The sequence below is a fragment of the Neomonachus schauinslandi genome, chromosome 8 (genome assembly GCF_002201575.2).
Source record: "Neomonachus schauinslandi chromosome 8, ASM220157v2, whole genome shotgun sequence".
Classification (NCBI taxonomy): domain Eukaryota; kingdom Metazoa; phylum Chordata; class Mammalia; order Carnivora; family Phocidae; genus Neomonachus; species Neomonachus schauinslandi.
The window spans coordinates 118,946,092-118,961,889 of record NC_058410.1 but is presented as its reverse complement, the minus strand read 5'-3'; the positions used below and the strand labels follow the sequence as shown (position 1 = coordinate 118,961,889).

Genomic DNA, 15,798 nt, shown 5'->3' with positions numbered 1-15,798 from the left:
GGACTTCAGGCAGTCTCTTCTGGAAGCAGAAAGTTAACATTCAGAAGGAAGTCTTGTGGTTGTTGAGTGGAGGATATTTACTCTTTCAGTAACAGGTTCTCTAGTTTTATGCCTGTACCCACATGGGAATTCAGAAGCAGAAGTATGGACACAGGAAGGAATAAGTAAGGCCTGAGTTGGGAGAAGAGACAAAGAATCAAAACCTCAAGTTAGTGCCTTAATCAACATTACGGTTCACCTTATACACATTTCTATGAATTAAGGTTAAGAGATATACAACTATAACTTTCCCTAAATCCAATTTTAATGGTACCCAGTTATAAAAGGTGTGTAAAGAAACAGTAGGATTCCTGAGTCACCAGCATCTGAAAGTAAAGCTAAGGTCCTTTGTTGGTGCTTATGGCACCTTGGGCTGACATTTTCTGAATCTCATAATTGAATGGGATATTAAACCCTCTCTGCAACCTTCCTGGAAGGCCATTTGTCACTTCCAGTGAAATAAGCTTCATTACCTTTTAAGAAGCCTGCTCTTTTTTTAACTACTCTTTTTGTTTAAACCACTTTAAGATATAATTGGCATTTTAAAAAACTGTACATATATAATGTATATAACTTGATGAGTTTGGTAATAAGTATACACCCACGACCATCACCACAATCTATGCCATAATATATCCATCACCTCCAGAATTTCCTCTTGCTTTCTTTACTTATTCATTATTACTAGTGCTAGAAAGTGTTACCTGATATTTGCATTTTGTCTAAATGTAATGTTCATGTCCAAATAAACTTCTTTACATCATTAAGTGGAATAAGAAAATTGTAAACTTCAGATATCTTGAATTCAGCCTTGGAGAAAGCAGTTGCTTTTGAGATTAAGTGCTTAATTAACCATTAGACTTTGTTTAGAAAGACAAGAGAAGGTTTGAAAATACATATCCTTTATGATAAATTTTAAGTTGAATCTATACTTATTTTGTATGTTGTCATTTTTAAAAAGTGTTTATCAGTCTATTTATTTATTTTTATTTTTTAATTTTATTTTATTATGTTATGCTAGTCACCATACAATACATCATTAGTTTTTGATGTGGTGATCCACGAGTCATTGTTTTCATATAACACCCAGTGCTCCAGGCAGTACATGCCCTCCTTAATACCCATAACCGGGCTAACCCATCCTCCCACCCCCTTCCCCTCTAAAACCCTCAATTTGTTTCTCAGAGTCCATAGTCTCTCATGGTTCATCTCTCCCTTCGATTTCCCCCCTTCATTGTTCCCTTCCTTCTCCTAATGTCCTCCATGCTATTCCTTATGTTCCACAAATAAGTGAAACCATATGATAATTGATATATATATATAATATAGGGACAACATTTATATGTCTTCTTTATCCATTCATCTGTTGAAGGGCATCTCGGCTCTTTCCACAGTTTGGCTATTGCGACATTGCTGCTATGAACATTGGGGTGCATATGGCCCTTCTTTTCACTACATCTGTGTCTTTGGGGTAAATGCCCAGTAGTGCAATTGCTGGGTCATAGCGTAGCTCTATTTTTAATTTTTTGAGGCACCTCCACACTGTTTTCCAAAGTGGCTGTACCAACTTGCATTCCCACCAACAGTGTAAGATGGTTCCCCTTTCTCCACAACCTCTCCAACATTTGTTGTTTCTTTCCCTGTCCATTTTTGCCATTCTAGCTGGTGTAAGGTGGTATCTCAATGTGGTTTTTATTTGAATTTCCCTGATGGCTAATGATGATGAACATTTTTTCATGTGTCTGTTAGCCATTTATATGTCTTCTTCAGAGAAGTGTCTGTTCATGTCTTCTGCCCATTTTTTTGGATTATTTGTTTTTTCTGTGTTGAGTTTGAGAAGTTCTTTACAGATCTTGGATACCAGCCCTTTGTCTGTAGTGTCATTGACCTTTTTTCTAGTAAATATTCTACCTTTGTCTGGAATTTCATTCCATAATATGCTAGAAACATATGATACTTCAGCACACCATAACACAATATCTAAAAGCATAAATGACTATTTTCTCAATAGAAATAAGTGCTAATAAGTATTGACTTTGGTATTAAATGGCAATTAGGCCAAAACAACCTGAAATTCTGCTTTCTGATACCAAAAGTGAACTTTGCTGAGATTACTGTTTCACTCACCAAAAGTATCATAAAAATACTCAGGGGAGTTATTTTTTTTCCTCAATGTAACTTTCAAAATGAAAATGACAGAAATGTGGGGATTGAAACATTATTCAGTTAGGTATCTCAGCACTCTGTATGAATTTGATTGCATTCTAAGTAAGTTGGTTCCATTATATATTTTAGATTTTCTGTGATTTAATTCATGCTAAGCAATCTTATGCCATTACAAAGCAGATTTTTTACACCGACCTCTACCTAGTGAAAAGAAATAACAGATCCTTTCACTTTTAAAACAGACTGTTTCAAGTACACTAGTCCAAATATCCAAGTACATTTTGGGTACTTCTCATCAAGCATATGAAATCATTTCTTCATTCCTGGAGCCTGTGACTTCTTTCTCCCACAAGACACACTTCTTGTACTTTTTCTTACTGACAAGTTGGTTTTAAAATAAACTTCTATATTTGCCCCCATAACTCCAACTCCTGCTTCTATATGAATCTTTCCCTACAGGAGTCTAATCTTTCACTTAAACTTAGATTAGCACTGTGCAGGACCACAGGCCAGCTCCCTTTGAATTTACCGATATCCTTTCAAACTCAGCATGTCCAAATGTGAGCGTATCTTCTCTCAGAATATCCCCATCACTAGGCCCAATGTGTTACCCTGGCATTTTTCCAAACATAACTTTTCTTCTTTGTGCGTAGAATGATTTCCCCATCTTCTTTTCCCTTGTGAGATAATTAGCTCCCCATTATTGGTCATGTCCTGGCAGAAGGTGAACGACCTCAAGATCTGTCAAGGATACTGGGTAATGAGATAGGCTGGATGAATGTTTAAGGTCTCTGTCAACTCCTACATTCTATGAGTGCCTAGATCTCCTGATTCCTGAGATGAGATCATCTCCTGGCCTGTTAGATCTAAGAAGTTCTGTCATCCTTTCTCTGCTTCCAACACCCCATAAATGACCCCCTCTCATACTTAGCTTCTTCTATATGTAGAACTACAAGTGAAGTTATATTTGAAATTAAAAATTGAAATTGTAGGGGTATCCGGGTGTCTCAGTTTGGTGTCTGCCTTCGGCTCAAGTCATGATCCCAGGGTCCTAGAATCGAGCCCAGTATTGGGCTCCTTGCTCAGCAGGGAGCCTGCTTCTCCCTCTCCCTCTGTGTGCATGTGCTCTCTCTCTCTCTCTCAAATAAATAAATAAAGTCTTTATAAAATTGTAATTGTATTATTTATTTTTAAATTTTATTTTATTTTATTATGTTATGTTAGTCACCATACAATACCTCATTAGTTTTTGATGTAGTGATCCATGATTCATTGTTTTCGTGTTTAAATATCACATTTAAATATCACTATTTGTATTTGTGAAGAGCATTGAACTTTTTAGCTTACCAGATAATGAGAATTTTTAGTAGTTGCTTTGCTTGCTTGCTCCTTTAAAAAGAGATATTGCTCATTCTACTTTCTAGATTGTTCCCATCCTTCCTGCTGCTCCTACATGAAATCCTAAGGAGGCATGGAGATACACACACACACACACACACACACACACATTTTTCTTGTTTCTGGACTTCCAGTCCATTCATAGTTAGTACTGCATAACTTGGTACTCTTTCAAAATTTTTCAAATATATTAGTTCTTTGGCTGCTTGAAGGTGGGATAATACAATGAAAAGCATAACTTTTCTGTTACCCAAACTGCCCACTCCCAAATCCATGTAGTGATACTATGGGTTTTCAGATGGCCACTGAGACAAAAAAATGATTTTTGCCTTTGTAGTGGGAGCATTCATCAGTTTAGTTATGCTTAGTTGTTTATTCTCATTCATTTACTAATTCACTCATTCATTCCATAAACATTCATTGAGGGCTTCCAGTATGACTAATCCTGTGCATAATCCTTAAGGACCTTATTGTTTAATGAGGAAGACAAATAAATAAGTCTTTTGGTGCTGTAAAAATAAGTCTTCCCAGAACACAGAAGACCTTTAAAAAAGCTGTTAATCCTACTTGTGAGAACAGGAATAGTTTTATGGCAATATCACAAAAACTTTAGGTAAGTCTTTAAAGGCATACATTCTTAAGATGGGCAAATGCGAGTAGAAGATTCCCTCAAAAAGGGCAGTATCAGCAAAAAGCACCAATGTACAACATAAGGCACATTCCAATGAGTGTGGATGCCCATGTGTAGGGAGTGAGGATGGTAAGAAATCAGGCTGGAGAGAAGTCAGCACTCTCAGATCATGGAACTTTTTGTGTGATATTCCAGGAGCTTGGATTTTAGCCTGTGAGCCAATAAGAGTGGCACAATCAGATTGATTAAAAACAAAAAGAAGCAAGGATAATGCAAAGTAACTGGCTGGGATGAATACTTGGATGGGGAGGCCATTACCAAGATGAACATGAAGGATGAGAAGTAAGTTTGGAAGGAAAATTACAAAGTCTGTTTTGAACAAGCTCAAAGTACCTATGGGACATAAATGTAGAGATGTTCAGTAGGCAATGATTGAGGAAAGAGGTCTGAAGATGAGATCAAGATCACATAGTGGGTAAATCTTAGGAAAGGATGGGATCACGTAGAGGAGGTACAAAGACCGAAAGGAGAAGAGAAAGGAAGGGAACAAAAAGGAAGAAAAAGAGGGGAGCAAAGAGGAAAAGAAACAAGGAGAGATCTAAGACAGAAATGAAGAACATTGACATTTAAGAAACTATTAGAGAATAGGTATAACAAGAAAGAAAGATCAGGGATGAAGTAGGAGAAAAAAGAAACATATGACCAACAGTAAGTAACTCAGAATATTTAAGTGATATGTTTTTATAAATATCATTGGCTTTGCAGTTGGAGAAAATTGACAGTGCAAATCAGTGGGTCAGTGAGGTTTGCAAAAGTTGAAGAGGGAATGGTATCCCCCTGGCCATAGTTCCACTCTGTCTGATCCCTCCCTTCCATGAGGGCCAATTGGAGGAAGAAGCAAATGAGCCAACTGAAGGCCAAGAAGAGAAAGACAATGTTGGTATCCAACAAACTTGAGACTGAGTTTCTAAAACTTCATGAAAAATTACATTGTGATTGTGATTAGGTTTGCAATTGAATTTTTAGATTTATTAGAGAGATTTCACATCTCTGCTATATTGAGTCTCCTTGTTTACAAGTACAGTATTTCTCTTCATTTCATCGTAAAGTTGTATCATTTTATAAGATAGGGATTTATAGAAATTAATACTATTGTGGATATAATTATTTTTTTGCCCAGGAATGTCTTGTGCATTCTGCAGTTACTTTTTTGTATTTAAACCATTTCTTTTAAGATAAATGCAGATTTATTTCAGTCATAGAAAGACAAATACCATATAATTTCACTCATATGTGGAATTTAAGAAACAAAACAGATGAACATAGGGGAAGGGAAGGAAAAATAAAATAAGATAAAAACAGAGAGGGAGGCAAACCATAAGAGACTTTTAACTCTAGGAAACAAACTGAGGATCTCTGAGGAGGGGGTGGGTGGGGGATGGGGTAAATGGAGAATGGGCATTAAGGAGGGCATTTGATGTAATGAGCACTGGGTGTTACATACAACCGATGAATCACTGAATTCTACCACGGAAACTAATAATACAGTATATGTTAACTAAATTGAATTTAAATTAAAAAAAAATTTTTAAAGACAAATGCAGATTTACATGTGGTAGAAGGAAAAATACAGAGAAATTCTGTGTACTTTTTACCCGTTTATGCCAATGGTAACACACCTGCAAGAATCTAGTATAATATCATAACCAAAATATTGACATTGATAGAGTCAATACACAGAATATTTTTTCTATCAGCATAAGAATCCCTCATATTGCCCTTTATAGCCACACCCACCTTAATCCCTAGAAATCATCAATCTGTTGTCTTTTTGACAATTTTGTCCTTTGAAGAATGTTATGTAAAAGGAATCATACAGTCTGTAGCTTTCTATGATAGGCTTTTTTTTTTTTTCATTCAGCATAATTCTCTGGAGATTCATCCAGGTTGTTCTGTGTATCAGTAATTCATTCCTTTTTATTGTTGATTAATATTCCTGTATGTATATAACACAATTTATTTAACAATTTCTCTGCTTAAGGACATTTGGATTGATTCCAGTTTTTAGCTATTCCAAATAAAGCCGCTATAAACATTCATGTATAGTTATTTTGTGTATATAAATAGAATTCTTCATTTCTCAATGATAGTGTAATAACTAGATTGTATGATAGCAGCATATGTTAATTTTAATAGAAATTGCCAAAATGTTTTCCAGATTGGCTTTAAATTTTACATTCCCACCATCAATGATCCAGTTTCTCTGCATCCTCATCAGCATTTGGTGGTCTCACTATATTTTATTTTGCCCATTCTGATAAGTGTGTAATAATAATACCTTCTTTTATTTTCTTTTTTCTTAAAGATTTTATTTAAATTCTAGTTCAGTTAACATAGAGTGTAATATTAGTATAAGGTGTAGAATTTAGTGATCCATCACTTACACACAACATCCAGTGCTCATCACTACAATTGCCCTCCTACATCACCCATTTGCACTATCCCCGTACCCACATCCCCTCCAGTAACCCTCAGTTTATTCTCTATAGTTGAGTCTGTTTCCTGATTTGCCTGTCTTTCCCCCTTATGTTTATCTGTTCTGTTTCTTAAATTGCACGTGAGCGAAATCATATGTTATTTATCTTTCTCTAACTTATTTCCCTTAGCATAATACTTTCTAGCTTTATCCATGTCCCAATCCAAATCCCGAGAGATCTCGCCCACATGTCACCCAGTCTTGGGCGAAAACTCCGGAGAGCTCACGGAACTCAGGCGAGAAAATGTGGCATGTGGCCATTCCCGCCACATGCATCCAAGCCTCTGAGATCTCCCATTCCAAATCTCATGAGATCTCACCCAAATGTCACCCAGTCTTGGGTGAAATCTTGTGACATCTCATGGGGCTTGGGCATGATTTTGCGCCATTCTCCGAGGTGCATCCAAGCCTCTGAGACCTCCCATTGCAAATCTCGTGAGATCGCGCCCAAATGTCACCCAGTCTTGGGCGAAAACTCGTGAGATCTCCTGATGCTCGGGCGAGATTTCGCCGCACGTCTTGCCATTTGCATCCAAGCCTCTGAAACCTCGGAGTCCAAATCTCGTGAGATCTTGCCCAGTATGGCCCAGTCTTGGGGAAATCTCATGAGATTTCACGGACCTCCAGGGAAATTTCACGCCATTCCCGCCAGCTTGCCTCCAAGTCTCTGACACCTCACAGACAAATTTCGGTGGATCTCGCCCAAATTTCACCGTCTTGGTGAAATCATGTGGGACCTCACAGAGTTCAGACGAGATTTTGCACCTTTCCCGCAAGCTTTCATCCAACCTCTGAGACCCCCCAGTCCAAATCCCAGGAAATCTCACCCAAATCTCATCCATTTTTGGGCAAAATCTCGTGAGATCTCATGGAGCTCAGGCGAGATTTCATGCCATTCCTGCCAGGTGCATCCAAGACCCTGAACTTTCCCAGTCCAAATCTCGTGAGATCTCACCCCAATTTCGCCCTGTCTTGGGTGAAATCTCATGGGATCTCACCCAAATGTCATCCAGCCTTGGACAATATCTCATGAGATCTGATGGAGCTCAGGCAAGATTTCACGCCATGTCCCACCATTTGCATCCAAGTCTCTGAGATCTCAGAGTCCAAATCTCGTGAGATCTCGCCCAAATGTCACCCAGTCTTGGGCAAAAACTTGTGAGATCTCCTGATGCTCAGGCGAGATATCGCCTCATGTCTTGCCATTTGCATCCAAGCCTCTGAGACCTCAGAGTCCAAATCTCGTGAGATCTCACAGACCTCGGGTGAAATTTCACGCCATTCCCGCCAGCTTCCCTTCAAGTCTCCCACACTTCATAGACAAATTTCGGTAGATCTCGCCCATATTTCACCCTGTCCTGGGTGAAATCACGTGGGATCTCACGGAGTTCAGGCGAGATTTCGCACCCTTTCTGCAAGCTTCCATCCAAGCTCTGACTCCTCAAAGTCCAAATCCCGGGAGATCTCACCCAAATCTCATCCATTTTTTTAGCGAAATCGTGAGATCTCATGGAGCTTGGGAGAGATTTCATGCCATTCCTGCCAGGTGCATCCAAGACCCTGAGACTTCCCAGTCCAAATCTCCTGCGATCTCGTCCAAATTTTGCCCTGTTGTGGGTGAAATCTCGTGGGATCTCACGGGGTTCAGGCGAGATTTCCCACCTTTCCCGCAAGCTTCCATCCAAGCTCTGAGACCTCGCAGTCCAAATCCAGGGACATCTCACCCAAATCTCTCCCCAACTTGGGCGAAATCTCCTGAGATCTCATGGAGCTCGGGCAAGATTTTGTGCCATTCCTGCCAGGTACACCCAAGACCCTGAGACTTCCCAGTCCAAATCTCGGGAGATCTCACCTAAATCTCACCCAGTATTGGGCAAAATCTCAGATCTCACCTTTTTCGGGTGAGATTTCACACCCCACCCACCAGCTCCCTTGCAAGCCTCCTAAATCTCGCAGTCTCGGGAAATCTCGTCCGATTCTGGCCCGAGATTGGGTGACAGCTCATGAAATCTCACAGAGCTTGGGCAAGATTTCCTGAGATTACTGCCAGGTGTATCCAAGTCCCTGAGACTTTGCAGTCTAAATTTCGTGAGCTCTAGCCTAAATCCTGCCCCATCTTGGGCCAAATCTCATGAGAACTTCACTGCTCGGGGGAGATTTCCCATCAATCCCGCAAGCTCCTATCCAAACTCCGAGACCTGGCTGTCCAAATCTCGAGAGATCTCACCCAAATCTCACCCAGTCTGGGGTGAAATCTCCTGAGACCTCAAGGTGCTCCAGCGAGACTTCACCCCATGTCCTGCCATTTGCTTTCAAGCCTCTGAGACCTCAGAGTCCAAATCTCCTGAGAAATCGCCCCATCTCATCCCATCTTGGGCAAAATCTCCTGATATCTGATGAAGCTTGGGCAAGATTTCGGCGATCCCCACCAGGTGCATCCAAGCCTCTAGAGACCTCCCATTCAAAATCTCGTGAGATCTCGCCCAAATGTCACCCAGTCTTGGACAGAAACTCGTGAGATCTCATGGTGCTTAGGCTCGAATTTGCCCAATGTCCCACCGTTTGCATCCAAGCCTCTGAGACCTCAGAGCCCAAATCTCATGAGATCTCGCCCAATATCACCCCATCTAGGGTGAAATCTTGTGAGAGCTCAAGGACATCGGGTGAGATTTCCTGCCATTTTCGCCAGCTTGCATCCAAGGCTCCGACACCTCACAGACAAATTTTGGTAGATCTCGCCCAAACGTCACCCAGTCTTGGGCAAAAACTCGTGAGATCTCACGATTATCTGGTGAGATTTTGCCCCATCTTGCCATTTGCATCCAAGCCTCTGAGACCTCCGAGTCCAAATCTCGTGAGATCTCGCCCAGTATCCCCCATCTTGGGGAAATCTCTTGAGATCTCATAGACCTGGAGTGAAATTTCACACCTTTCCCGGCAGCTTGCCTCCAAGTCTCTGACACCTCACAAATTTCAGTAGATCTCGCCCAAATTTCACCCTGTCTTGGGTGAAATCACATGGGATCTCACGGAATTCAGGTGAGATTTTGCACCTTTCCGCAAGCGTCCATCCAAGCTCTGAGACCTCGCAGTCCAAATCCTGGGACATCTCACCCAAATCTCTCCCCAACTTGGGCAAAATCTCCTGAGATCTCATGGAGCTCGGGTGAGATTTCGTGGCATTCTTGCCAGGTGTATCCAAGACCCTGAGACTTCCCGGTCCAAGTCTGGTGAGATCTCACCCAAATCTCACCCAGTCTTGGCAGAAAACTTGTGGTAGCTCATGGAACTCAGGGGAGATTTTGCGACATTCCCGTTAGTTGCATCTAAGAATTTGAGACTTCACAGTCCAAACCTCGAGAGATCCAGCCCAAATCTCTCCTTGCGGGCATGTCATCTCATGAGATCTCACAGTGCTCGGGTGAGACATCGCATCATGTCCGCCATTTGCATCCAAGCCTCCGAGACCTAGGAGTCCAAATCACGTGAGATTCTGCCCGATCTTGGCCCATCTTGGGCGAAGTCTCCAGAGGTCTGATGGGGCTCAGGCGAGACTTCACGCCATTCCCACCAGGTGCATCCAAGACTCTGAGACCTCCCATTCCCTATCTCGTGAGATCTCACCGAAATCTCACCTAGTCTTAGGCTAAATCTCGTGAGATCTCACAGCTCTCCTGTGTGATTTCACCCCACATCCTGCCAATTGCATCCAGGCCTCTGACACCTCAGAATCCAAATCTCGTGAGAACTAGCCCAATCTCGCCCCATCTTGAGTGAAATCTCGTGAGATCTAATGGAGCTTGGGTGAGATTTTTGTGCCATTCCCTCCAGGTGCATACAAGCCTTCATACTTCCCAGTCCAAATCTCCTGAGATCTCGCCTAAATCTCACGCAGTCTTGGGCGAATTCTCAGGAGCTTTCACCTTTTTTGGGCAAGATTTTGCACCATACCCGCCAGCTCCCATGCAAGCCTCCTAGATCTCACAGCATAAATCTCGGGAAATCTCGTCCAAATCTTGCCCCTGATTTGTTGAAAGCTCGTGAAATCTCACGAAGTTTAGGCGAGATTTCCGGTGATTACTGCCAGGTGTATCCAAATCCCTGAGAGCTCACAGTCTAAATTTCGTGAGATCTAGCCTAAATCCTGCCCCGTCTTGGGCGAAATCTCGTGAAAACTTAGGTGCTCCGCGAGATTTCCCATCAATCCCGTGAGCTCCTATCCAAACTCCTAGACCTTGCTGTCCAAATTTTGAGAAATCGGGCCCAAATCTCATGCAGTCTGGGGCAAAATCTCGTGAGATTACAAGGTGCTCCAGCAAGATTTCACCCCATGTCCTGTCATTTGTGTCCAAGCCTCTGAGACCTCAGAGTCCAAATCTCATGAGATCTCACCCAATATCGCCAGGTCTAGGGCGAAATCTGGTGAGACCTCAAGGACGTCAAGTGAGATTTCGGGCCATTTCCGCCAGCTTGCATCCAAGCCTCTGACACCTCACAGACAAATTCGGTCGATCTCGCCCTGATCTCGCCCTGATCTCGCCCTGTCTTGTGTGAAATCTTGTGGGAGCTCACGGAGTTCGGGCGAGATTTCACCCCTTTCCCGCCTATTCCTATACAACTTCTGAGACCTCATAGTCCAAATCCCAGGGGATCCTACCCAAATCTCGCCCCATTGTGAAGAAAACTCGTGAGATCTCAAGGAGCTTGGGCGAAATTTTGGGCCATTCCCGCCAAGTGCATCCAAGACTCCCAGAATTCCCAGTCCAAATCTCAGGAGATCTCTCCTAAATCTGGCCGAGTCTTGGGCAAAAACTCCTGAGAGCTCACGGAACTTGGGGTGAGATTTTGCACCATTCCCTTCAGGTGCATCCAAGACTCCAGGACTTTGCAGTCCAAATCTCAGCCTGGTTGGGCGACATCTCAGGATTTCCTACTGTGTTGGGGAGAGATTTTGCCCCATGTTCCACCATTTGCACCAAGCCTCCAAGTCTTTGGAGTCCAAATCTCATGGGATGTTGCCCAATCTCACCCCATCTTGTCGAAATCTCATGAGATCTGATGGCTATCGGGCGAGATTTCACGCCATTCCCGCCAGGGGCATCCAAGTCTCCGAGACCTCCCATTCCAACCCTCCTGAGATCTCGCTCAAATCTCATGCAGTCTTGGGCTAAATCTCCTGAGATCTCACAGTGCTCTGGCGAGACTTCACCCCATGTCCTGCCATTTGCATCCAAGCATCCGAGACCGCGTGGCTGGAAGAGTGGAGATGGCGGAGGGGGCGGAGGTGGGCGGCGGGTGCCAAAGGAGGGCAAGGGGGCTGGCGGCTAGGACCGAGGCAGGGCTGCAGGGGGGAGCCGGGCCAGGCCGTTCCCGTCTCCACAGGCATGCGCTCCCTCGGTCCTCGGCCTCTGCTCTGCCTCCGGGCCCTCATCCCAGGAGCCCCTAGCCATTTCCTTGGACCGCCGCAATCGCCCAAGTCAACCAGCTACCGGCCCCACCTTATGCCTGGGCCTGCCTACACCTTCTCCCCACCAGCCGTGGGGTGCGCGGCCCACCCCCCGCAAGGGTATTTGCTTCCTTCGCGCCGTCCACCGTCCCTTTGCCCCAGGGCCCCGGGGCTCACGCTGCTTGTGCCCAGGACACAAGATGGCCGACTGCCTGGGGCCTCAGGCCCCGTTGGCACCGGGGTCCGTGCTCAGTCTCCCCGCAACGGCGAAGCCAATGGCGAGGCTCGCTCCCTCATCAAGACCGGGTGCTCCCGGCACCACGGCAATGATAGGCCCCCGAAATAAAGGACGAGACCAAGGAAAGAATCCCTCTCACGCCCCCAAACCTTACGGGGCCCTGGGCACGAATGCGAGCACAACGGGATTCCTGACAGCTTGGCTGCTCGTCCTCGGGCTCCTCTGGCAGCTCCAGGGCGCGGCCACCTTGCCCAAACCCCGCCCAGCATGACGAGCCCCCCGTGGGCTGGATACCCCGTCAACACAGCCTCCAGTGTCTGTGATGTGTGTCTGTCGGTGCTGGGTGCACCTGTGTCTCTGTCCCTGACCCTGTTCCCGTCAGCATCCAGTCAGGGTCCCCGGGTCCGTCCTGGGATCTGAGCGGGTCTGTGTGTTGGATACTCTGTCTCTCTCTCTTCCTCTCTGTCTACATCTCCCTCCCTCTGGTCTCTGTCTGTCTTTCCCTGTGTGTCTATGTCAGCCGGCCTCTCGGGTCTCTCCGTCGGGTCCTGGAGAGTGTGGGTGGACAGGGGAAGGGTGGCTGAGGAATGGCCACGGGGTGGAGCTGATGAGGCTGATGTCTGGTGGCGCCCTTAGCTGCGGGTTGGCTTTGAGCAAGGCGGGTTGGAGAGGAGGACAGGCCAGGTAGCCGGCGGCGCTAGACCTTGGTCGGCCAGGGCGGGGGTTGGGGGCGCTGAGAACAGCGCGCCGGTCGAGACCCCCGCGCCCCAACGAACCCCACTGCCTTCTCGGGAGCCAAGCGGCCGCGGGGCTGGAGAGTCCCGGGATGGGGGAGCGCCGGGACTTGCGCGACTCCTGCGTGCCAGTGGAGTCATGTCCCGAGGGCGAGCTTGCGGGCTGGCGCCAGGCACAGGGCAGGCACAGGGGTGTAGAGGGGCAAGCGCTGGGGCTGGGAGTCGCAGAGCAGGTTCTTGGGGCCCCCAGCGGCAGGTGTACGTACGCCTCTTAGAACATACCACCCTGAACTCGCACCCTCTCGTCTGTACTGAGAAGCTAAGCAGGGTCGGGCCCGGTTAGTACGTGGATGGGAGACCGCCGTGGAAAACAAGGTGCTGTAGGCTTTTTCCTTTTCTTTTTTCTTTTTTTCTTTTTTTTCTTTTCTTTACCGTAGGGCCTCCCTTCCTCTCGCACTTTGCCGCCATCGCCCCTCCTTGCCCAACACCGCTTCCCGCAAACACTCCTTGCCCTCTTGCCCCCTCGAAACACGGGAAACGCAGGGCGGGTCCCTGGCCCTCTAGGCGAACCCGCTGCCCCGGCAGGCGCCTACAACACAACCCTTCCACGTCCAAGGCCCAACGCCCACCCACACTGAATCCAGCGGCGCGGCGGGGCGGGGCAGGAAGGGTGGAGACCGCGGAGGGTACCGCGGATGCAGAGGGAGGTGGTGGCTAGAACAGTGGTAGGGCTGCGCGGGGAGCCTGGGCAGTCCGTTCCAGTTTCCACAGGCGTGCGCTCCCTCGGTCCTCGGCCTCTGCCCTGCCTCCAGGCACTCATCCCAGGAGCCCCTAGCATCATGCTGTCACGCACCATCCCGGTGGTTGCACGTGGCACATTATTTTCTTTACTCTTGCCTGAATCGTCCCGCACCAAATTTGAGCGTGAAACCCGCTTTCCCGTGCGAATCCGCATTGGAGCCGAGGTAGGGCCACAGCCATGTCTAAGGTTAGGGGGAGAATCCAGAAGATGGTAGACAAGTATCCGATGTCATGGTTCGAGAGACTAGCTGAGAGTTAGTGTTGGGATGGTTCTCCGACTTCCGGGATGGGGTCTGTGGGGTGTTCGTAGTGTGGCTGAGGATTCCATGTTTCGTTAGATTCCTGGTGTCCAGCAGCAACCAGGAATATTAATGACAAGTGGTCCCTCGGTGTTCCACTCAGATGAGTCTAGCAATAGCTAGGTGTTCCAAATCCATTGTATACTCCGAAATGTCATTGGGTGGTTTTCATGGCCCCTGGCCGGTCTAGGGTTATGGTTGGGTTCCGCAGTAGTGTCCCGGCAAATGTGACATCAGTGCAGTGTCCTCCCTAGGCCGGAGTGGTGGTGTTAGAGTGGAGTTTAGATTAATGGCTTGTTTTCAGGGTCTAAACCCATTAGGGTGACGTCAGGTTGTGTCCAGAACCCACCTGTCTGACACCGTCCAGTGTTTCCTCGTTGCACATCTTTCTTTGCTCTTCCTGGCTGAAATGCCCTGCACCACACTTGAGTTCCAAATCCAGTTTCATGTGGGACGTAGCCTCTGCCCGGTACGGCCAGAGCCATGCAAGCGTTAGGGTTCAGAATCCTGAAGATGATAGGCACTGATCCAATATCACAGTGGAGACCAGCTCTCAGCATAGCTTTAGGATGAATCTCGGTCTTCCTGGATGGCTTCTGAGCGGTGCTCATTGAGTTACTGGAGTTGTGATTCTCTAGAATCCTGGTGTTCGGGAGCAACAGGTTGGGGGTAAACAAACAGCAGGTGTTCCCTCTGTCTTTCTTCTTGATGAGTCTGACATTGGCCCCTTTCTCCAAAATCATTGGTGCATTCGGAACTTCGGTTCGGACATTATCAGGGCCAAATCCATGCTAGGGTTCCGGGTTCGTTCCAGGTGTGTTTAAAGAGTAAATTTGATGGCAAGATGTAGACGTCCCTAAGGCCTGAGCTAAGGTCTAGCATTGGGTGGTGGGTCCAGCTTGTGGTGTTTCTTTCAGTGGGATGCTCCTGGTGTTGGTGAGGTCTTCATTTTTCCTAGAATCTTGCTCTTCAGCAGAACACTGGTCTGAAGTAGTACAGTTTCCTTCTCTGCTCCTGCATTAGTAGTCTGGCAATGAGCAGGTCGCCCAAATCCGTTGCTCATTCAGAACAGACGTTGGCCATAGGCGAGTGCTACAACTAGGGCTCGCGTTATGTTTAGGTTCTGAAAGACTCTCTGGGCCAGTTTGATAGCGTGTTCTAGAGGCTGAGCTGAGGCTTAGTCTTAGTATGGGTCTCCAACTTCCGGGATAGCATCTGTGGGTATGCTTAGAGTGTTGCTGACGTTTTACTGTTTCACTAGAATCCTGGAGTCCAGCCGCAAGCGGGTTTACAAAGGGCACATTTTCCCCTCTCTGTTCCTGCCGGATGACGTGAATTTATCCCTAGCATCGTGCTGTCATGCACCACCCCAGTGGTTGCACGTGGCACTGTTTTAGGTACTCTTGCCTGATTCGTCCCGCACCAGACTTAAGTGTGAAATCTGCTTTTCCGTGCGACTGCGCATTTGAGCTGAGGTAGGGCCACAGCCATATCTAGGGTTGGGGGAGAA

The 15,798-nt window shown here is 46.1% G+C and overlaps 1 protein-coding gene across 1 annotated transcript in view; it reads right to left on the bottom strand.

Moving 5' to 3' along the window:
* DUSP22 (dual specificity phosphatase 22) overlaps positions 1–15,031 on the bottom strand; it is a 125,697-nt gene extending 110,666 nt beyond the window's left edge. The window contains exon 1 of the mRNA XM_044917233.1: positions 14,638–15,031. Coding sequence (XP_044773168.1) covers positions 14,638–15,031 — 394 coding nt within the window. The remainder of the gene's footprint in view (positions 1–14,637) is intronic.
* Positions 15,032–15,798: the final 767 nt, after the last annotated feature.